Source organism: Hyperolius riggenbachi, chromosome 7, assembly GCF_040937935.1.
Source record: "Hyperolius riggenbachi isolate aHypRig1 chromosome 7, aHypRig1.pri, whole genome shotgun sequence".
In the NCBI taxonomy this organism is placed as follows: domain Eukaryota; kingdom Metazoa; phylum Chordata; class Amphibia; order Anura; family Hyperoliidae; genus Hyperolius; species Hyperolius riggenbachi.
This window is the reverse complement of record NC_090652.1, coordinates 269,356,580-269,380,039: the sequence shown is the minus strand read 5'-3', so window position 1 is coordinate 269,380,039 and position 23,460 is coordinate 269,356,580. Positions and strand designations below refer to the sequence as shown.

General features: G+C 43.2%; 1 protein-coding gene across 21 annotated transcripts in view; it reads right to left on the bottom strand.

The window, feature by feature from the left end:
- Positions 1-23,460, bottom strand: part of BAZ2B (bromodomain adjacent to zinc finger domain 2B) — a 240,185-nt gene that overhangs the window by 78,788 nt on the left and 137,937 nt on the right. For 14 of the 21 annotated variants that reach the window (XM_068245688.1, XM_068245677.1, XM_068245680.1 and 11 more), the window contains 5 exons: positions 10,766-11,384; positions 6,012-6,284; positions 5,241-5,301; positions 3,611-3,719; positions 738-839 (listed from right to left, as the gene is read on the bottom strand). In XM_068245688.1, the coding sequence (XP_068101789.1) occupies positions 738-839; positions 3,611-3,719; positions 5,241-5,301; positions 6,012-6,284; positions 10,766-11,384 (1,164 nt within the window). The remainder of the gene's footprint in view (positions 1-737; positions 840-3,610; positions 3,720-5,240; positions 5,302-6,011; positions 6,285-10,765; positions 11,385-23,460) is intronic. The other 7 variants (XM_068245686.1, XM_068245690.1, XM_068245695.1 and 4 more) reach the window with 1 other exon arrangement.

Sequence of the window (23,460 nt, the reverse complement as noted above, 5' to 3'; positions counted from 1 at the left end):
GGATTTGGGGGTCTTGCAGAGAGCAGTGGATTTTGTGGATTCTGCATGCAGCCAACTTTCACATGATCTTTAGTACACTGGCACATTGGCATGAATGGAGAGTGTAGATAGAGTTACTCATGCTTGCAACACAGCCATAGCAGTTAAGGCACCTGTTTCTTACTGACCTGAGGAAGCGGGCAGGTGCCTGCGAAACGCATTGTCAATTTTATGCGCTCAAATAAAAGTCCTTTTTTTCAATAAACTGCTCCAAATTCTTCAAGAGAGGTAAGGTTACCTCTCTTTTTATAAGATGAACAGCTTATTAGCCTATCTTTATGCATTAGATGCTTCCACCCCTGCTTCAAGTGTCTTGAGTGTTTACATGAGCATTTGAGGGTACAAAATGAACTATTTTAGTGCTACGAAACCATCCATGTAAATGAGGCCTAAAACAGCACCACAGAGTAGAGAAATGTTACCAATAGTTGGAATCTGTTATTTAATACTGCCTTGCACTCCATCATAGCATGCTATTAGCATGAGGCCAGGCGGATGAAAGGAGAGAAACTCAGAGGGTCTTTTAGCTCTGAGCTCAAGAGTCATCCTCAAACAAAATCATTAGTTTTAATAAAGGGAGGGATAGAATCACTGCAGTTTACGCTTGATAGTCAAATTTTTGCAAAAGCCCAATTACGGCTGGCTCCCTCCAAGCTACCTTGATGCTATAACTAGGTGTTTTTGGATTACAGGGATACCTGTGGTCCTTCTCTGGCTTCATAGAAGTCCCCCACTCTTATTTTTGGACTGAAGCTGAAATTGTCCCTTGTGATATCCATTATTCCATTTCTGCTGAGATACTGAAAAAATCACAGATTTTTTCACTTGAGGATTTAAAAAGAACGACAGCCCTTGTTTATCGCCCGTCTCCCCTCAGCAGCGACACAACGGAGACATATACAGAAATACACACACACAGTAACACTGAGGCAAGACAGCAGAGCGCAGTTACATCTCATACCTTGCAAATATAGATCATGCCGTCCCACAGACTCACCCTGAGCCCCACTACACTGGTAGACATCACTGGGTGATTTATTTAAAGTGTTACCTGGAAGGTTCTGCAGACAGTTACCAAGTTGTATTTTCTGACACCAAACTGCAGCCTGCATAGCTTCTAAAATAGCAGGTCAGAAGACTACTAACTAGTCCCCTCTCCTAATCAAGTTTGACCTGAATAGATATTTGTTTAAAGAAAAAAATCAGCCCTCCTGAGAAGAGGGAAGACCCTAATCTGGCTTTACCTCTGCTCACCCATTTAGCATACTCAAACAGCTGAGGTAAAATAGCTGTTTACAAGGCTGCGGGGAGGGGGTATAGCAAGGTCACTCTCGGTGATCTGACAGAAAGGTGTTTTGGAACCAGGCACACAGGATCGCAGCCAAAATGTCCCATTGCATTCATTTACATTCTATTTATTACTATCAAAATGCGTCCTGGTCTGTGTGGGCTTGCATTGCGGTTCACTGGATTTCAGGAAGTCTGAAAACTATTAGTTCTGCACTGCTGTCACCTGATCTGTCTATGGCTATATCACACCACAGCTGAATGTCTGGAAGGGCGCTAGACCAACCTCAGACTTCTATGCCCAACCATCTTTAGTTGAAAATGTGATCTGATAGATTGGACGGTTTCCTGTTGATCCCAAATTGTATTGACATTGTGAAGTGATAGGTGCCCCACTCCTGTCCTCCTTCCCTTCTCCATTAATATAACATTAGGGGTGGTTAATGAGATGCAAATAATTATGAGTAGATGCAGATTTATGCAAATGTTGTATGCAAATTCATGCAGCTTGGAAATGAGCCAGTCAAATCCTGATGACAGGCATGGGCTCACAAGTAGTTACGAGTCCCTAAGGACTCAAATTCGTAATTTAAATGAGGCTTAATTGCCTCAGGTGTGCGGCTGGATGAGAAGGGGTTAGTTACCCATAAGTCCGTCGTCCTCCCTGCGCTCCAAACAGCTTGCACGTGTCCTATTGGACACGTTGCAAGCCTCGCCACCGCGCACTTCCTCCTTCCGGCTTGAAGGAGGAAGTGTGCATAGTGAGGCTTGCAAATCATCCAATAGGACACGTGCAAGCTGTTTAGAGCGCAGGGAGAGCGACAGACTTATGGATAACTAACTCATTTAAATCACGAATTTGAGTCCTTAGGGACTCATATTTACTCGTGAGCCCAGGCCTGCCTGCTGACGTAAAATTCTGTTTCTCCTTTTCAAGCTGCATAAATTTACTTACAAACAAATCCTGAATCAACTCGAAACTATTTGCATCTCGATGTCCATTCTTATACCTATATATACTATAACCATCCCTATATTCATGCAACTCTTAGTGAACAAGCTTGGCTGTAAGGATGGTCAGAAATGCTAATTTCCGATTCCGTGGGAATTCTAAATTTCCACCAATGCTGAATGCTATTTCTGCGGATTTCTGATTTCTGTTTTCCCATTCTGGGTAGTCTTTTTTTTTTTGGGGGGGGGGGGGGGGAGGGGGGGGGGTCATTTTTAGCATTCTTTAATTGGCTTAATACTTCAGTTGACTCTGCATTCTCTGATTGGTCCAATACTCGGAGTTCAGTAGTTGGGGTAAAATTACAGAGTAGCAGTAATGTGGTATTCCTGCAGAAATATGATTTCTGAGTTCCAATAGGAAATGCTGATTTCTGAGTGTCTGTACAACACTTACTTTAGTGAATGGTATCAGGTCATGCTTTACACATGCTGCTTCCATATGTCTGTAAATAGCATATCACATGACCAAGGTGATGCTGACAGATTATTGGGCTAACTCAGCAGGGCAAAGCATTAGAGCAGGCCTCAATTTAAATAAAAAATACAGATAGTAAATTGTCCCCCAGACAAAATATAACCTCTGACGGGGAGAATCCCTGTAGATGAGTATGAGGGAGGTTTCGGAGCAGTCATATCTTTGCTGAAGTCTTTCTTGCAGGGCCACAAACTCCTACAGCCCTGTGCTGTGCAAGCAAATCATATCTCCACTGGTAATAACAGGGTCTGGCATCCATAGCAGAAGAGGTAGCATACAACTTACTGCTTTCAGAGGGAGCTGTGTGCTCAGCAAGTTAACGTCTACTATAAGTTCCTTATGGGCATGTGGCAAGGGTCAGGCTGCTTTTTTAATAAGTTGCCTGGAGTTGGACTAAAAAGACTAATTCCTATATTAGTGCTTTGCAATTTTTAGAATACCACTAATAGACTAGTTCCTCCTGAGAATCAGTGCCCTTTGCACTTCTGTACTGAATGCACCTATGTTACTCCTAATCCTACATTTGTTCAGACACATTCCTAAAGCCTGTATTATAGCGAGGAGGAAACAAGGAGACACCCAGTATCAGTAAGGCAGCATGTCTATATTCTCATGACCCTACAGGTCAAAGGTAATCTAATCACTGCTGAGGGTTCAGGTTAAAAGGACAAGTGTAACATAATGCACACGTCCACAATCAAGACAATACAGCACAGCACAGACTTTTATAGATGGGATGGAAGTACAACCAGCAGATACAGAAAAGAGGACTTAATCCCCAAGTAATGAATAGATCACCTTCATGACTTCTGGGTACTGCCGGAATTTCTTGCCGCAGGGAGCGAAATAGGTGACTTCTCCTTGCAGGCGCCCACTGAGGTTCTTAATTCTTGTTTCTCGTTGCCAGCTATGTAAAACAAGATGGATTCCGTTACTCATTGCTGCATGTGATGCTATGGTGATCATGAAAGTCTGAGTACTTATACATTTACTGAGATTATGGTACACCTCATACATGGATGATTCATTTTCAAGAATCTGCAGTCCTTCAATAGTCATTTTCATAATCTAACTTTCCCAAGTTTAGTCTGTAAGTGTGCATAAGTAAGGCCTTCTGTAAGGCCTGTAGGTAAGGCCTTCTGTCCTATAGTATTTTGGAACTGCTGTATAAGCCACAGTACCATTTTTACCTATCTGTCCTTTGCTCCTCCATCATTGTCTGGTTCACAGGGGCAAACACAAGCAACTATCATAAACTCCACAGAGTAATCAGCGCTGCCGTGAGGATCATTGGGTCACCCCTGCCACCACTGGATCTCCTCCACACATCTAGAGTGTGGTCCAGGGCAAACAGGATTATGCATGACCCCTCCCATCCCCCGAGTTGTTTCTTCAACCTCCTTCCCTCAGGCCACCACTACAGGACCATCCCCACCAAAACCTCCGGTAACAGGAATACCTTCTTGCCCAAACAGTCCTCCTCCTCAACTCAAGCCCCCCTCCCCAGACATATCTCCAAGACTTTCCTTCCATCATCTCTGGAGTCCTAGCCTACTGCCCCTATGTCTAATTCCTGTATTCTTGTCCTTCATGTTTGCCATCCGTTGGTCCGGGGGTCCGTCGGTCGTCAGGAAACTAAATGCTGTTACATCAGCACACTCGATCAAGCCCTTGTGACAGAGATTTTTCAGCATGCCCAATCAATCCAATCAAACGATTTCAGCAAGAAACAATTGATCGGGCGGCCATATTGCAGCATTGATATCTGCCAGATTTGCTCATTATAATCAACTCTGTCAGATATGGATGACGAAAATAGAGTAATGTATGGGAACCCTTAAGACTTAAGTGAGCCACGTGAGATAGCTTAAAAGCTGTCATGAATCATGCATTAATACTCAGAGAGGTAATTTATTTACAACTTTGCTCAAAATAAGATGCAAAATCCTAAAACATTAGATAAAACAGGTGTTAATAGTACTCAAAAAGTGAGTGAGATACTAGGATACTCCGGTAGCATGTAAGCTGCACTCTAGTATTTAAAGAGTTGCGGACAGCTTTACCAGCCACAAGCTAGGAGATAATAATAATAATAATCTGAACATTTGTACAGCATTATTCAGTATAGTGTTAGGGAGTCTTGCCTTGCACTCCTTACTGAATAGGTACTGACCCTAGCCAGGATTCAAACCCTGGTCTACCATGCCAAAGGCGGAGACCTTAACCAGTACACTGTTCAGCCACCACATACACTATTCTGCCTCGAGGGGACAGCAAAAAGGAGGAGAAGAGGTTAAAGGTTGCATTTGCCATCTTGCTTGATTTACCTGGTATTATCGAAAGTGGCCCTTTTCCAAAAAGAAAGCAGAACATTGAAATCACCAGTGCTTTGAAGAGAAATCGGAATAATTCAGTATTAAGACTTTACCCATATTCCAGAGGAATCTGCAGCTCACGTTCATCTGTAATTCTTCGCCTCTTGCCGGAACCTTAAACAAAGTTTACAGCGTTAGTCGCCAATTAAAGAAAAAGATGAAACAAAGCCATGCACACAAATCCTGATTCATCTTTTGTTTTTTAAGAAAATTAGAAGGAAACGAGTAAATAGTGCAGATTTCACAGCGTACGGGTTATCGGGGGGCCAGGCTACAAATTACTTCAAAGTTTTAAATGATTATCTTTCAAAGGGAAATCAGAAAAAGAGAAATCAAAGGCTTTTCTAACCTAAGTGAGGTTTTTCTCTAACTTTAAATTACAGAGAAAGCATTTCTTGTCCATAACATCCCGATTTCTACTTTCATTCTTCCATCCACCATTGGGAGAAGAAAACGCAGCAATGGGTTGCTATGGGCAACAAAAACACTTTAAACTGGGAGAATACTCCCAAAACAGACATTTCAGTAATTACTCTTAAACACATAAAAGAACGTTTGAAAGCATTTCCAAACATTCCTAGTGTCTACTTTCACAGGAGAGAGCAGCAAAAGATTGCTTATCTCTGGCGCACCGGCAAATGTAATCATTGCTGGCTGAAGCTCTCTGCCTGTGTTTCTTCACTTTGCCCCCCTCTTTTTCTGCTGAAGTGACTCAGTTGTTGCCAGGGTGATGTGTCTATTCAGCCGAGGGAGGGGGAGCAGAATGCTAGTGACCAGCACTCTGCAGTGTGCTGCACAATGAAAGGTATGGAATTAGGAAGTACCGCATGGTGTGCTGGGGCTGACAGTGGCAGAGGAGCTGTGGAAGTCAGGGGTAGGGGGGTCTGGGCACAGTGCTGCTGGAGCGGAGCTGGGGGTCCGGATGACCTGCAGGTTGAGGGGTGTAGACTGGGTAGTGATGCTGTTTGTTGTGCTGTTCACAGGAGGAGCGGTTTTATTAAATTTGAGCTTTTCTCCCTCCGTATCGCTGTCCGATTCATCCTTATCGTCATCTTCTTCTGTCCCCTCGGAGTCCGATTCTGAATTACTGTCTGACTCTGTTTAGGAAGAAAGAAACAATTATAAGGAATTCTGTTAGATCTCGTGGAGACCCACATCAAAGATTTCAAGTGGCCGCTAAGAAAGGTTCCTCTATTAAAGAGTAGATGCTGTCCTTTCTGTTCTCCCTTCAAACCCTGTTACTGTATTCAATGTTTGACTTAGCAGCCTCTAGGTTAATAATCATTTTCAAGATTTTAAGGGGTGTATGCATTAAACTGTGTTAAAGGATAAGAGAGGGGACAAAATAAATCTATCTTTACTTTCCTGAGGCTTCTCCCAGCCCCTAGAAGTCACATGTCCCTCACTGCAGCTTTGGTCTTCTATCGGGTCAACCTGGCAGCCTCTGAAGTATTGCCAACCCCCAATGGGTCAACGTCTTTGGCCCGCGCCGTGCATGTGCCTGTGTCGCCAGTAGCATACTGCACCCCACTTGTCCTTTAAGCAGAATTGCGTGCATAAAGTCTTACACACGATGATTAAGACATAATGCATTGCATATATTGTATTCGGCTCTATTTATCATGCGGTAGAACTTTACAAACATTATTCTGTTTGTTATACACAGTTTACAGCACAACCTCCCATTTCTGTAGTGTCTCACAGACTACTATCTACAACCGTCAACCGTCTATTTGATGCACCAGGAAAAAGGGATATAAGACAAGGGTGGGCAAGGAATAACCATAAACGTGATTATTCACAATTAGTTTTGTGCCCCACCCAGGTCGCTCCATTTGAGAACTTTCCTAGCTCTCTGGGGAAGTAACATCCCGTTTGCTAGGCAGCTGAAATAAGATTCTGTACCCAGAGGTGAGCAAAGGAGAATGCCTAAAGTGTGCTTATTCTCCTTTTGCCAACCTGCTTACTTGCCTTAGTCGTTGTTAACGCACGGCCGGGTGTTTATAGGTAAATCAGTAAACATATAGGGGGAAAAAAAGGACACTTGACATACAAAACTGAGTATTCTGCTACACTAGTGCCACACTAGCTCCACCTTACCCCTACATGATCACACTTATAATTCACCTCCACATGACACTGTGTCTGCCTTATGGACTGGTGCACAGGGTGAAGCAGAAGTGTCTGCAGTCTTGGAGTATGCTGCCCAAACTGACCTTATATACTTGCATATAAGCCTAATTTTTTAGCCCAAAAATGTGCTAAAAAGTTACCCCCTTGGCTTATATGCGAATCAGTGGAGCAGAACGGATGGTAGAGCAGGTTTTGTTACTGGCAGAGGAGCGTAAGAATCGTGCACTAGTGATTCTGCTTCTGCCAGCTTGTTCCCTGCTGTGTCAGTGCCCCTCATCCCCTACAATATGTTGTGCAGGCAGAGCGCGCTGCTCAAGACTACCTGTGTCCCCTGGCTTGTGGAGTGTGCAAGCAATATGTCAGTTGCCAGTGCAATGATCAGGGATTCTTCCTGTGTGACAACTGCTGTGTCTTATATCTATAACACCATCTCGTGCCAACTTGAGACACAGCTGTATGATCCTTGGGGTAGATCTGGCTATGGGGATGGGGGCTATACTGGGGGGAGGGCTTATACGCGAAACAATCATTTTTTCCTGGTTTCTGAGGGAAAAGTGGGTACCTCGGCTTATACACGGGTCGGCTTATCTGTGAGTATGTACGGTATGTACACAATGAAGAAAGCAGGATCAGAAAGCAAAGCCTTCCTACTGCGAGCAATATTGCCCAAAGTTATTGGGGTTGTTGTATTAAGGTTAGACAAAACTGCATGACAAAAGTTATCCAAAAAACCTGGCTTGAATGTTCCTTTATCTAGGATTGCTAAAAGGTTAGTGAATAAGAGTTTGTGCTACTGCAGTCACATCACACGCCCACAGCAATAATTTTCTTAATCATTATTATTATATTATTATTTTACAATTACCGGTATACAGCAGACACACCCCTCATGCCACTGTGCAAAAGACAATACATAGTACATACAACTAAGTTGCACAATCAAGGTCAAGATAGAAACAATACTGTACTTGTTGAGCAGCTCACCTTGTAATAACTGCATGTACCATATGCTCTAATGAGGTAGGGGAAAGTGTGATTCCACCTGTGTGCCTAGGTCTGGGGCCCACCAAAACTTCAATATGGGGCCCTATGATATCTGTAATTTTGCCTTCCTAAGGTATTTGCAATAATTCAGCTTTAAAGGACTACGTACTGTAGGGGGGCCGCAGGGAAATGATTGGAACCCCGAGCTTCTAATGGTCGCCTGCAGACGTCCTGTGCCCACGCAGCCACTCACCAATGCTCCGGGCCCCGCCTCCAGTTCACTTCTGGAATTTCCGACTTTAAAGTCGGAAAACCACCGTGCCTGCACGGCTGTGTCCTCGCTTCCGCTGACGTCACCAGGAGCGTACTGCGCAGGCACAGACCATACTGGGCCTGTGCAATACACTCCCTGTGAAGTCAGCGGGAGGGAGGGCACAGCTGCACAGGGGCAGTGGTTTTTGGACTTTAAAGTCGGAAATTGCAGAAGTGAACTGGAGGCGGGGCCCGGAGCATCGGTAAATGGCTACATGGGTACATAACGTCTGCGGGGGACGGGTGAGTTCAACTAATTTTTCCCCGACCCCCTACAGTATTCCTTTAAGCAAGCAACTGTGATTTCCCATGATGCATCACTCCCGAATATGCAAATTGTCTCTTTATGCCTCTGAAAGAGATGATTTGCATATTTAGCAGTGGGAAACCACAGTTGGTCACTTAAAGGAATTTTTAAGTGAAAACTTTAATGGCTGGTTACTTACCTGGGGCTTCTTTCAGCCCCCTGAAGTCTTCCTGGTCACTCGCCATTGTTTCTAGCTTCTCCGTTCCTCTGCTGTCTCCCTCCAAACGCTGCATGTGCTGCCCCGTGCCTCCACCATCATTTACCAGTAGCTGGGAGACTTCTGTGCTTGCGTGGTAAGTAAAACTGCTCAAAGTTGCCCAGCTTACAGAGGGGAACAGCGGAGGAACGTCTGAGTGTGGGATGACAGCAAGGGACCAGGAAGACTTCTGGGGGCTAGAAGAAGCCCCAGGTAAGTAACTGGTGTGACAGATATCGTGAGGATTTGGTTGGGAAAGTCCAGGACGGGGGTTTATGTCTCACCCAGGTTTTTTGCATCCCTGTTCCTTTGATGCAGCTCAGGTTTTGCTGCACGCATGCAGTAATGAGACAGGGTGGGTTTCCTGCAGGGAAAAACTAGATTAGTTGAGGCTGTCAGTCTGATGTTGCTCTCTGCCTGGGACTGACCTAAGCTGGGTCAGGAGAGCTGCTTGAAAAGGTAACTAAAAGACTGTTGTTTCAGTTGTGAGTTAAAAATTGCTGAAGAGAGTACTAGACTCTCTGTAGCTGTTAGACAGGGAAATACTTGTGTGTAGATTAGCAGCCTGAGTGGCAGGATTTTGTTTGATGTTTTGTTTTTGCAATTTTACTCACCAGTAAATAGTGTGGATAGCTCTAAATAAAACTCCACGTTGCTGTTTGAACACTATTGGAGCCTGCTGTGCCTGTGTGATGTGTTGTGGGACTCATCCCATGGAGCCCAGCACCCCGCTACCTACCTAATCCTTTACACTGGCCTCTTAAGTTTTTTTATTTAAAGTGTAACTGTCAGGTATAAAATCAAAAATCAATTCTTTATTTTTATCTGGTAAACAAGTAATAAGGATGCTAACCAGGCAATCCAAAAGTTAAAATCTCTATTACTTTTCTTGTTTATAAATGATCATTCTCCAGTTTACCTGACTCTTATTTGGTACGTTGCCGCACAAAGGAAGTTGCAGGGCATGCTGGGTTGTCTTTTTTTGCTTCTTTATTTCCCCTCAGACTTAACTAATGTACATGAGCAAAAAAGGACAACCCAGCATGCCCTGCAACTTCCTTTTTGCGGCAACGTACCAAATAAGAGTCAGGTAAACTGGGGAATGATCATTTATAAACAAGAAAACTAATAAAGATTTTAATTTTTGGATAGCCTGATTAGCATCCTTATTACTTGTTTAACAGATAAAAATAAAGAATTGATTTTTGATTTTATGCCCGACAGTTACACTTTAACAATCCCTTTAAAGCTGAATTATCACAAATCTCTTCCGTTTTAAGAAAGCAAAATTACTTTAGTAGCACTTTGTTTTCAATACAGGGCTTTTTTTGGTCTCTTTTAGCCCTTTATATCTTTCAGATGATTCTAGGTCACCAAAAGCAATCTGGGTATTTATTAGACATATCTTTCCTGACTTATGTCTGCTCAGTTGTGAAATGCTAAGGAGGAGAGAAAAAAATACTGTATACAAAACTTGAAACATTTTTGCACACTTACCTGGTAGTTTGTGGCACTGACACAGCCTAGTAAAAAGTTACCAGAGGTTGTTGTCCCAACAGGTCATGATGCCTATAGATACAGTATGCATCACTGATGCACACAAAGTAAGCAGTAGATTGGAAATATCCTGTGTACAAGATACTGACCTGACTGGCTATCAGAATCATCATCTTCATCATCTTCATCCTCCTCCTCATCATCCTCATCATCTTCATCCTCTTCCTCCTCATTGGAGTCTTCAGAATCCTTGCTGCTGGGAATGTCGGAGTCTGCCCCTCGGAATTTGTCCAGGAGGCATTTGGCGGCATTGAGGGGATGGGGTGCTTTTATTGCTGGTGTTGAGTTACTGTTTGGAGTTTTCTCCTTACAGAGGTTGTGTAATATGGGAGAGCCAGCAGGCCCAGGGGCTGATTTGCTGGAAGAGTTCTTTTTCACGCATGAGCTTAAGTTGATTGGGGAGGCAAAATGAGGGGCGGGGGAAGCGGTGACGCTGTCGCTGACTTTACTATCCCTCTTTGATTTGGTGGTGAGGGCCAGGGGGGCTTCCTGGATGATGCAAGAGATCACTCCGTTTGGCTGGTGATTTCCCAACAGTGCATTTGCCAAGAATGGGTTGGAGTGATTATGCTCTAAGGAGGGCTGTGGAGGGCATATGGAGTTAGATATGGGGCTGGAGAGAGGCGGAGACACAATAGTCTTTTTCTGATTCTTGGGACTCTCCTGAGCCCTGTTTACTGGTGCAGGAAATGTTGGTTTCTGCTGATCCTGTGGAAATAACATGGGAATTAGGAAGCAGGAAGGACTGCATCACATAAGCCTTATGGCTTCATGCACAGAGCTGTAATATTTATTGTTACGTTAAAAGACAACTATTAGGAAAAATGTCAAATGTAAAATACATACATATAAAATTGACATTTCTCCTGGAGTAAAATGCACTACGTATTACTTTGTTTATGTTGCTGTCACTTACTGCATGTAGTAAAAAGCTGACAGACATGACAGATTTTGGACTAGTCCATCTCCTCATAGGAGATTCTCAATATGTATTACCTTTAATCTGTACAAAAGCACTCCCTGGAAAGGATCTATACAAATATGTCATCCAGCGTCTCTACTCATCTTCACTTTACTGTGGCAGTTGGACTGAGCAACTGCAGTTCAGTAAGTGTTTTTGTAAATAAATAAAAAAAAAACTGAGAATCCCCTCTGAGGAGATGGAGTAGTCCAAAACCTGAAAGATCTGTCAGATTTTCGCTGCCTACTGTAAGTGACAGCGACATAGCTAAAGAAAGTAATTTACAGTGAATTTTACTCTGCAAGGAATGTACATGTACAAATGATCAAGTGATAATCTTCATTTCATTCAAACTTCAAACCTTTAGGCAGGGAACACACTGGTCTTTCAGTTTTCTGCGCGTGTTTTCCTGCATACTTTTTCTGCGCACCAAGTGTGTCTCTAAGCAGGAAAATGCGCGCGTTTTTTCATAGCAGCTGATGTAATTGATACAGAAAACTGACAAAATGTGCAGAGTCATGATGCAGAATGTCAGTTTTTTTTCTGCGCGCTAACAAAATATTAAGTGTGGACTAGCTCATTGATTAACATGAGTTCTCAGTTTTTCTGTGCAGAAAACAGTTAACCTCCTTGGCGGTAACCCTGTGTGTGACACGGGGTAAGCCGCCGGAGGGTGCCGCTCAGGCCCTGCTGGGCCGATTTACATAATTTTTTTTTTGCTGGACGCAGCTAGCACTTTGCCTCCTGGCGGAATGTTTCATACCTCCAGGAGGGTTAAGTGTGTTCCCTGCCTTAAACTTCAAATCCTCTTCATTCTTCATTCAAACCTCCATGCTTGCAAGGTAAAGATTTTGAAGTATATCAATCTCATTTACTCCTCCTTACTGCTACTTCAAAAACACAATATAAAGGCGCTGAAAAGTGTGTGATGATGTCATCAAATTATTCTTCCCTGCTGAAAGGGCACCTGTATTCAGATGCATTTTATCATGGCCCCCCATGATAAAATGCATCTGAATACAGGTGCCCTTTCAGCAGGGAAGAATGATTTGATGACATCATCATACACTTTTCACCTACACAAGCATAAAGGGGGTGTGTCTGAGACTTGACCTGAGGCCTACTAGATTCCTGCAAAAAACAGCAGACTCTATGCTAGAAGGAACATTACTGAAAAAGAGCACCTCAGACACACTCCGTTTCACAAAAACTGTGCTTCTGTTTTTCAGGATAAGACATGTTAAAGTGAACCTCCGGACTAAAAATCTACTCAGCAGAACTGAAAAGGCTTGGTTTTTTTTAGCATCATTTCTAGCTGCAATTTTTACCTAAGCTCCACCCATCAAAGAAAAAAAGCCCAGGCTTTTTTTCCCTGATGCTGTGCAGATCATGATGGGATTTCCTATGTTGTTATTCACGTTGCCTAGCAACTGGGAGAGGTGCTCAGGACACAAGACAGTTGGAACTGTGTCTCATGCTCCCGGTCATCTCCTTTCAACCAAAAAGATGGCTGCCATCATGAAATCAAACATTTGGGTGGGTAAGAGATTATATTACCTATCTATTTTAATTAACATAACTAATGTAACTTAATGACAGTATGTTTGTTTAGGCTGAAGTTCCTCTTTAACTCATATGGATGTATCCACTACAAGGTAACGTTAAACAAAGAAACAAACATCTAGCGACCATACAAAGGCTTTTCCTCTACATCGGTACAGCACATGTACCGTATTTTACAATTTTTCATGATAATGGTCCTTTAATTTATCAGCGTCTTCTCATTTGGGGCCACTTTCAATGTGATGCCCGGAGATCTACTCTACCTTTCCTAATGCTGATTCTGTAAAAGCACAGAAGTATGGAAAGCGCATAAGATATTACTTCTTCACACAATTTTAAGCTGCATCAGCACAATCACTGGTACATTTTCATTCGTTGTTAGTTCTTTTTTTTCCGCTATACTTAGTATGTGATAAAAAAATATGTTTGACAATGAATAATGTGTGAAAATGAAGAAGCAATATGAAGCAGATCTTTTTTATTAGAAGTATTCCATAAAGTCTCAATGGCTGGAACACTAAATACAAATATTTGTAACACGTAACGTATGCCAGCAAAATGGCAGCTGCTATGTAGGAAAGAAATATACTTCAGCAATAGAACAATAGCAGTGAGAACACCAGGGGTGTAAGCTAAGGAGCTTTGAGCCCCAGTGCAAGCTTTACATTGGGCGCCCCAAGCATTCTATACGTAACAATTCATATGGCGCAACAAAACCTGCCAAGAACATCCACAGTATGAGGTGTGAGCAGAGGCGGGGACATACATGAAAAAAGGTGTCTGGAAAGATGGGCGCAGGGGATTGCTGCTAGTAGAATATCGCTAAAATGAATGTTTCCCTACAGTGGCGTAGCTAAGGAGCTGTGGGCCCTGATGCAAGTTTTTCATGCGGCCCCCCAAGCACTCTATACATAACAATTGATACAGCGCACCAAAATCTGCCAATGGCAATTACAGTGTCAGAGGTGCAAGAAGGGGATGGGGAACACTTTGTTAACGATTACCAATATTCAAAGTATCTATAGACGTGATTATTATGAGCTCAGGACCAATAGAGAGCTAATACTACAGTTGAGGAAGGGCCCTTTGGGTCCCTCTGGCCCAAGGGCCCCAATGCGGTCGTAATCTCTGCAACCCCTATTGCTATGCCCCTGTTTACCGCCATTTCACTATGGCTAAACCTAATCCTACTCTCACCTTCCTCTACCAATGCCTAACCCTAAGACCTCCCTGATGGTGCTTAAAGGGAACCTGTACTGAGTAAAATTATTTAAAATAAACACATGAGGTAACTTCAAATGAACATTACATAGTTACCTTGCCATCAGTTCCTCTCAGAAACTCACCATTTTCTACTGACAATGATCCCTTCCAGTTCTGACAACATTTTGTCAGAACTGAAATATATCAGTTGCTGTCAGTTAAATATCAGTTGCTGTCAGTTACAGCTGAGAGGAGAACTGATGTGTCCATGTTTCCCTATGGCTCAAGTGGGCGATGTTACAGTTTAACAGTCTGCTGACCAGGAAGCTGTTATGGGGTAATGGCCATTTTCAAAATGGAGGACAGAGAATTCCATTGATCACAGTGGACAAACAGGACGCAGGGGAGGAAAAAGAGATTGAGGAGTACACTACACAAGAGGCAAGTGTGACTTTTGTATGTTTATTTTGACTTTTAATTTTCAGTTCAGGTTTTCTTTAACTCTAAGCGCCCCTCCCCCAATGGTGCCTAACCTTAAACCGCCCCATTGTCGCCTAACCCTAACCCCCTCCCCCAATTCCCTTCCCCCCGGAGCCTTGATTAGTAACAAAGAAAGTCAAGATGGGCACCCAGAGGGGCTGCTGCAAAGCTGCGATTGGCGGCAAACAAGCTAAATTTAAGCGCCCGGATGCACCTGACAGGATCATGAGTGCTGCGGTCTTGCGGATATGCAAATTGCGGCATTGCATAGCAGGTGCCTCTGGGTGCTGAAATGTAGCGTACCTGCTGCTAATCAGACACCTCAATTTACCTTCTTTGCCGCATATACTATTTGCGGCAAAAAAGGGGCAATTTAATGCGCAGAGGCGTCTGAAAGCGCGCAACACCATGCTCCCAAATTTCCCTTATTTTCCGCATATCACAGCTTTCATAATTGGCACCGCCGGTTTTTCCGTAACGGATCCTGCAAACTTTTTTTTCCTGATTCAGAGTAGGGGTACAGTTTGTTAATGATTAGCACTATTCAAAGCATATATAGAACTGATCACTACCAGGATAACACCATTGAAGAGCTATTACTGTGGTTGAGGAAGGTCTCCTAGTGGGCACCTCGGGTCCTGATGCAGTCGCAAACTCTGCATCCCCTATTGCTACGCATCTGGAGAACACATTATAATGGGCATGCCACTACTGCAACAGGAAGATAATGTCACATGTTGACGTCTCTATTATTTAAAGTCTTGTTTTAATTTCACTGTGACTGAGGCAATAATACCAGTCATGGAGGCATTGTAAAACACAATCCACCTTCATTAAAAAAGGTCATGGAATGAAATCCTTTGTATATAATGTATAGTTATATATAATGTTGACATGACTAAGGGTCACATGACTCAGGCCTCTGCATAATTTCATACTGCACAGCAAGGTTCATTTTCTCTCTACAGACTCCTTCTTGTGCAACAGGAACTTTCCCAATTCTTTAAATATTGATTTGGCACATTCTTAAAGAGAGAACATAATCTTTCAACACAGGCAATTTGCATTCCAGCACCGGCGGCTCTCAGCCAAGAATAGAATAGTATTAATTGATGAAGCCAGCAATGTGAATTATAGAGAGCGCTCTGAGGACCTGACTGCTCTCCCAGCAGGATGAACCTCTCTGACCGGCCCTGACAGAAGAGGCAAGGCCTGGCCAGGACTGAGCGCAGAATATGTCCCAAAGCCATGACCTGAGGTGACACACAGTCCAAACGAGGTTATCACTTGTGTTTGAACAGATCATAGTCTCTGGAGTGTTTAGTAGAGTTATTATCTGTTGAAAGTAAGCTTGTGATTTATGAGTATCAAGGCTTCCAAAGCAGTATGGTTATTTTCGCTGCAAATAACTTCCCTTTTTAGAGAATCTGCAATCAGTGGCTATAGATGCTAGGAAGAACTGCCAGATGTTTGCTGCTTTGACTGGTTAGGTTTGACTTGTTGGATACCTGTGAGTAAAGCAGTGGTCTGAACATAGCTGAAAAGGCACAGACATGTTCTCATCACCACCCTAGACCATTACACCTTGGAACAATTAGAGAACCTTTAGTGCAGTGGTCCTCAAACTAAGGCCCGCAGGCCGAATGTGGCCCCCTGAGGCTTTTTTACTAGCCCCCCACACACAAAATGTATTACTTATAGATGCGGTCAGCTACATCTTTAAATATTGGTGGTCCACATATAGAATAGCAGTGCTGGCACCACCCATCCACATGGAAGCAAGAAAGCAGTAATTCACTGGTTTCCAAATTCCACGTCAGGTGACACTGCTGTCCAATTGAACTTCAGGTTGTCACCTGGGTATGCTTCACTGTCTGGCCTGCAAAAACTTCTACATCATTTTATGTATACTCCGGCCCACAGCAGTCTGAAGTATGTTGACCCGGCCCTCAACCAAAACCGTTTGGGTACCCCTGCTTTAGTGCAAGACAGGTGCAAAAATAGAGTAGTTGTTCAGGGTGACCAATCAAAGACCTTGAATTGGAAGTTGGCACTATTTCTTGCTCTGATGTGACTCTATGGAGGGGCACCTGCTGACTGCTAGGACCGAGTGCTAACAAGCACCCGGCCGGTGCACAAGGTCATGAAACATCAACTGGAAGTTTGGCACCCCAGAACCCACCACAGGGGAGCAGCCTGCCCTAGCAAAATAGGCAGTTTCTTGGGCCCTTACCCACAGCAGGGCCTATCATGCTGCCAGGGCTGCCCTGTCTCTGACTTGTTTGGATGTCACTGCCTCATCATCACTTGCACACATACTTTAATGGCAATGAGAACAGATGGGCTAGTAAAGGAGCGACCATGGAGTACACTACAGATACAGAAGTGAGGTCACTGGTCACTTCCTGCATTTGAAGTGTGCCACACTGTTACTGTGCGCAACTCTCCTTGCTGCCCTGCAGATCTGTGAGTGTTGGGGAGACAGCAGGAATCTACATATCCTCGCTGACACCAATGCCCTATACTACGGTCACCTTTGGTTACCTATACTAGGGTTGGCTACCTACACCAGGGGACACCTTTGGCTACCTATTATTATGGTAGAACGGGCCTCTGACTTGGGGGAGAAGGACCACAAATGATGTGTTGCTTGGGGCCACAAAATCAATAAAAGCACCCCTGCATCCCCACCACCAATACCTTCAGACACTGCTTCCACAGTACTTATGTACCTGCATTTGGATTACCGTAATAGTTTTAGAGAAACCTGCTAACAGACACCCTCCTAGTATTACACTGAGACCAATCCAACATCATCACCAAACCCAGCAACAAATGAGTTTTCTCAACTCTCCCATCTTCAAGCCACATCAGCATAAAAACATTGAAACAAGGAACACAATTGCTTGGTGTAGGGAATGCTTCCACTTCACTATGCTGCAGTTCCATAAATAAGCCCCAGATAGCAATCCAGGTCCATCGCGGTGGAATTTCTTAACATCGGCAGTCACAGACACGGAGCAATCAGATAAAGTGCTCACTGGAAAGTCACTCACTTTACAGACAAGGGTATTTGTCAAGATGAACTTTGAGCCAAATCTTTCAAACCTTCCTGCAATTCCTGGGAAAATGTCTGGCATTTTTTGTCATAATCTCAATAGTGTGGAGGAATGCATATCATTTTCTAAGTAGCTAGCATGAGGCTCACTAAGTATTTCATTTTACAAGGGCTGTTTTATTTCTCTGGAAGTGATGAAAATACTATTTAACAAACAATCCTTGATATCACTGAACTGGGCACAGTATGATACAAGTATCAGTAAGTTGTGCATTTTATTTAAAGTTTTGTCCTTCAAACATTTTAGCTGCATACGTTCTAGACCAGGAATAGGCATTTGGTTTTTTTAATCCATCCCGCTAGTGCCTAAATCATTTCATTTCAGTAGCATCATCAGACACTTGCTCACATTTGTGCCTGACAGTGCCTGGCCTACCTACCAATCCTCCATCTGACTCAGTCTGGGTGGAGCTCTCTCCAGTTTTCCATGATCCCTCTTTACCCATCTCCATTGAGTATTTCTAAAGCTCTGCTCAGAAGTTGATTATATCTAAACAATCTTTAAGGATTTTTTTCTTGCTCAGAGGTCATAAGCAGTAAACAAAATAGTTAAAAGGACACCTGAAGTAAGAGGGAGTTTTACGATTAAAATGAACAGAAAACTGTGCAGTGTGTGGTGAAAATCGATGTAAAACGATTCTATGGTACACTGGAACCGAAAATGTAATCGATCCAAAAGTTGGATTTTACGATTGTCTCTAAAGAGAGGAGATGCCCTAATTGACCCATTTATGGGAACAATCAATAATTACCTTCCGATTACTTACGATCGTAAATGCTGCATTGAAAGATCACATCTGATAAAAAAAATGGTACCGTTAATAGGCACCTTAACTCTGCTCCACAAAACTCGACATAAGCTTCACAGATTACCTCATGTCTTCTCTGGCTTCCCTTCCCTCACATCCCAATGTCCCAAGACTCCACTTTACAAGACACTCACTAACAACCACACAGTGGGTCTCCTTCTCACCTAACAGATGAAGCCCTCCTAGTTACTCCAGTCTCCAGGTGTGACCATACATTAAAAGGTGCTGTGATTTTATTTACATCTACAATGGCACCTATTGTCCTTCTGCATTCAATACCATGAGTAAGAGGCCTCAGGGCATCATTAGTTTGATTTAGTTGAAACAGGGTGGTGCCTTATTCACAGCTGAACTTACTGTAAGTTATGAAAGTAAAAAAAAAAAAAAAAAGTCTAACTACAACATACAAGTAGCTATCCATGGAGCACAACAGGTTTTTTAATTGAATGGCATACTGTAGAAGGCGAAAACTTTCAATCCAGTGCAGGAGACTTGGACGCAGCTGCCACCACCATAGACCGTAATTGGAATTACGGAAATAGCGGCGCACAGTGAGTAACTTCAGCGCCATCAGAAGACGGAGCTGAAGTTACTTATAAAACACTATAATTCAGCAATTGCTGGAAGCTGAATTATTTCATTCCCCACTATCCATGATGGCCTGGAGGGGGAATTGTATTTAACGTCGCCGGGAACTTGTGCAGGAGCAGGATGAGCCATATACCGGCTGTATCCTTCACCCAAGTCACCCGGCGGCGATTCCTCTCCTGCGCCCAAGTCTCACGGCGGCGATTCCTCTCCTGCGCCCAAGTCTCACGCACCGATTCCTCTCCTGCGCCCAAGTCTCACGCACCGATTCCTCTCCTGCGCCCAAGTCTCCCGGCGGCGATTCCTCTCCTGCGCCCAAGTCTCACGCACCGATTCCTCTCCTGCGCCCAAGTCTCACGCACCGATTCCTCTCCTGCGCCCAAGTCTCACGGCGGCGATTCCTCTCCTGCGCCCAAGTCTCACGCACCGATTCCTCTTGAACGCATAGAAGGAAGTGCCGGTAAACAGGTGAGAGTAGCTCCACTGCTGCATTGGTCGGCCTGATTAGAATGCTGCTAACTACATGCTCTCATCCCACTGCCGATAAAGCACAACTTCCCATTCTGCGCGACTGACCGAATCGATTGATTTTGGCAGAAAATCAATTGGGAATCATTATCAGCATCGATTTTTAGCAGATGATTGGCTGGATATCAATAACAAATATCAACCAGTAGATAACCAACTTTAGCATACCTCCCAACTTTTTGAGATAAGAAAGAGGGATAGTTTAAGACACGCCCATGTCACACCTCTAGCCACACCCCCACCACACCCCTCACCATGCATAGCACAAAGAATTCAGAAAAAAAGATGTAGTTTCACCATTCAAACCACACTGTCCTTTTACCTTTAACACTTGAACATAAGAAATAGATCAATTTAATTGATGGGAATAAAGTTTAACACATTGAAATAGAAATTTACACAGATCTGTACATCAGTCTTGAAAGAGGGACAAATAAGTAAAAAGAGGGACAGAGGGATTGGGTTCCCAAAGAGGGACTGTCCCTCCAAAAGAGGGAGAGTTGGGAGCTATGCTTTAGTCTCATTAGTTCACAAGATGGTCACCTCCTAACTGTCCTTGTCAGGGTCACTTTCAAATGTCTGTGACGCCCTGTGAATGAGTTGTTGGGAATATGCACAAGCGAATGCAAATACTTCCCCCATGAGTGTTTTGAGATGCCTTGAATGCTGGGTAAGAAAATATTTTTTTTCAGCGCACATCAGATTTCCTGTTGTGAGGCTATTGAGGGACACAGCGGGGATCTTAGAGGCAGTTTAAAGGTAGCACACGCAATTTGAGATGTCTTGCGGTGATGATATAGCTTCCTTTACATATGTATGCTGTAAAGTTACGAGTTGCCTCTCATGCTTGATCAACCTATACTTTAGATTTTAAATTTGTCCTTTAAAAATCAAAGATTGCTATGTACTACCAGTGGAAAAAGACAAAGAGCTGCAGAGATCAATAGAGAATGCTTAAATGAAGCCGCAGCCAATTGTAAGTACTCAAGAGCATTGAGCGGGGCCAGCGAGACTATGGCCCTGATTCAGTAAACTTTTCATTAGAATTTTCTCACATTATCAATAAAATATTGAATATCACTGCAGATAAGCTCACACGTGCATAAGCTCCACCCACATTGCCCTAAAAACAGGCTAAATGCATTGGCCTACCAACAGGCTTGTACCCTCATGTCTTATCCTAGCCTGCCATGCATAGTGTGCATCGCAAGCATGTTCCTGCTGCGGAGTGTGCGTTGGAAGTGTGCCGGTAGCTACTTTTCCCCGCTCCAGTCCTTGCATCTCCCCTGTAACTTCCTAACTCACTACAAGAGCTACATGGATGGAATGTTTGTTACTGAGAGTTCTATGCACAAAGGGAGATACTGCAAGCATGGCAGTCGGAAAAAGCTGTTATTTCCCACAATGCAACGTAGATCACAGACAGGAAACTGTCAGGACCATGGTCATGACATCACACTATGGGAGGGATATCACTACAATATCAGTCATACAGACACACCCTGATGTTCTCATGGGAAAGGGGGTATCAGCTAGACCTCTTTAAGTGGCTTAAATGGTCGGGAAAGAAAGGGGGAAGGGGGTTGAAGTGAATGGTTTAAATACTATTTAATATTTAGAATATATAGAATATTTTATAAAGGAAATTTTCCAAACAAGGATTGTCACAAACTGAAGTTAGTTTGCTATCAGTCTATGTACTACATACCGGAAGGGACATGCCTGTATTACAAAAGTGGTACTAAATTAAAGAGGAACTCCAGTGAAAATAATGTAATAAAAAGTGCTTCATTTTTACAATAATTATGTATAATTTATTTAGTCAGTGTTTTCCCATTGTGAAATCTTTCCTCTCCCTGATTTACATTCTGACATTTATCACATGGTGACATTTTTACTGCTGGCAGGTGATGTCAGTCAAAGGAGATGCTGCTTGCTTTTTGGCAGTTGGAAACAGCTATAAACAGCTATTTCCAACAATGCAATTAGGTTCACAGTCCTGACATCACACTGAGGGAGGGGTTTCACCACAATATCAGCCATACAGAGCCCCCCAATGATCTGCTTAAGAAAAGGAATATATTTATCGTGGAAAAAGAGGGCATCAGCTACTGATTGGAATGTAGTTCAATTCTTGGATATTGTTTCTCTTTAAATAATGCTGGTATACTGTATATCAGGAGTTCGTTTTGAGCACATGAAAAGGATGGATATATTTAAAAAATAAAAATATGCAGATGCTTAGGGCAGTCAAGTTAATCTGTCATTAATATCTGTTACACATTTGTCTTGGTTTACTAGGTTGCAGTAACTTCCCAGACCTCTAGTGCTCACAGGAGACTGAGCTGGTAAACACCTTTCTGATCTTTCTAAGAGCTGACCAATCAAAAAAACAAAAATCCTGTACGGAACTAAGAGGTTTGGATGTCTTTACTGGAGGTGGCACCTCCCCCAGCAGCCCTGAAAATGAATACAACGTGACATGGTTGTGATGCTAAAACAGGCTTCTGGGAGAAGTACTGAGGAAAATGTAACATCAGCCAGGTGCATGCTTTCCTCCAGAAGGCATGTAGGCATGAGGGAGCCCTTTTTTATATGCACATAATAATTTCCTGTATCCTTTAAAGCATAAGTACTCTTAACATTTAAACACATGATCATCTGCAGGTGTCAAACGTTCTAGATGCGCTTAGATGCGCCACTGTTTACCCCAAATGTCAGCTTACAGATGGCGATAGGCTGCACAGTGGAAATGAGATCAATATCACATATCTCAATTTCTGTACCGGTGTGGGGACTTTTCCATGCGCAGCAGGGAGCGATTGCTATTAATAGCACGTTCCCATAATATAATCTTTTTAAGGCTAGATTTAGCAGCCCTGTGAGCCTTCCGACAAGGAGAGACTGGCTCAGATCGGGGCCTGCTCCCAGTTCACGGGCTGTAACTTAATCTATTTCTGCCTCAGGTAGGAAAACAACATGTAACATCATCTCTCTAAGGAGACAAAAGCGACACACACAGAAACAGGCCTGTTCCTGTGAATAATCATCACCCTGAAAGCCGGCAGAATTGGAGTTAAACCGATTGCAACTTCTCCACCGTTTCCCTTCAGCGAGAGATCCAGAAAAACAGGATTCATCTCAGTCAGGCATGCCACCTGCATTGCAAAATAATGAAACCTTATAAAATCATTTTGATTGGCCTGAAAATATAAATAGTAGCAGGCTCTGGTAGTCCTGAGAACAGAAGTGTCTCTGTCACCACCACAAGCTATGAATGTTTCCCATACTTAAAGTGGTAAGAAACTCAGCATTTCTTCTTTGCTCTACAAGACTACAGCATAAAACCTACTACCAGAAAAAAAAATTGGTACCAACAGCATTCAAACAGTTAAACAGCACTTTCTCCTTCAATGGGAGGCTTAGCTCTGATGCCAAAGTTGAGGAAGTGATTACATTATCTTGTTTATGTTTCCTTATCAGCCACTATTAGTAAACATTCCTAGCAGTGCTTCAGCTGAACACAGACAAAAA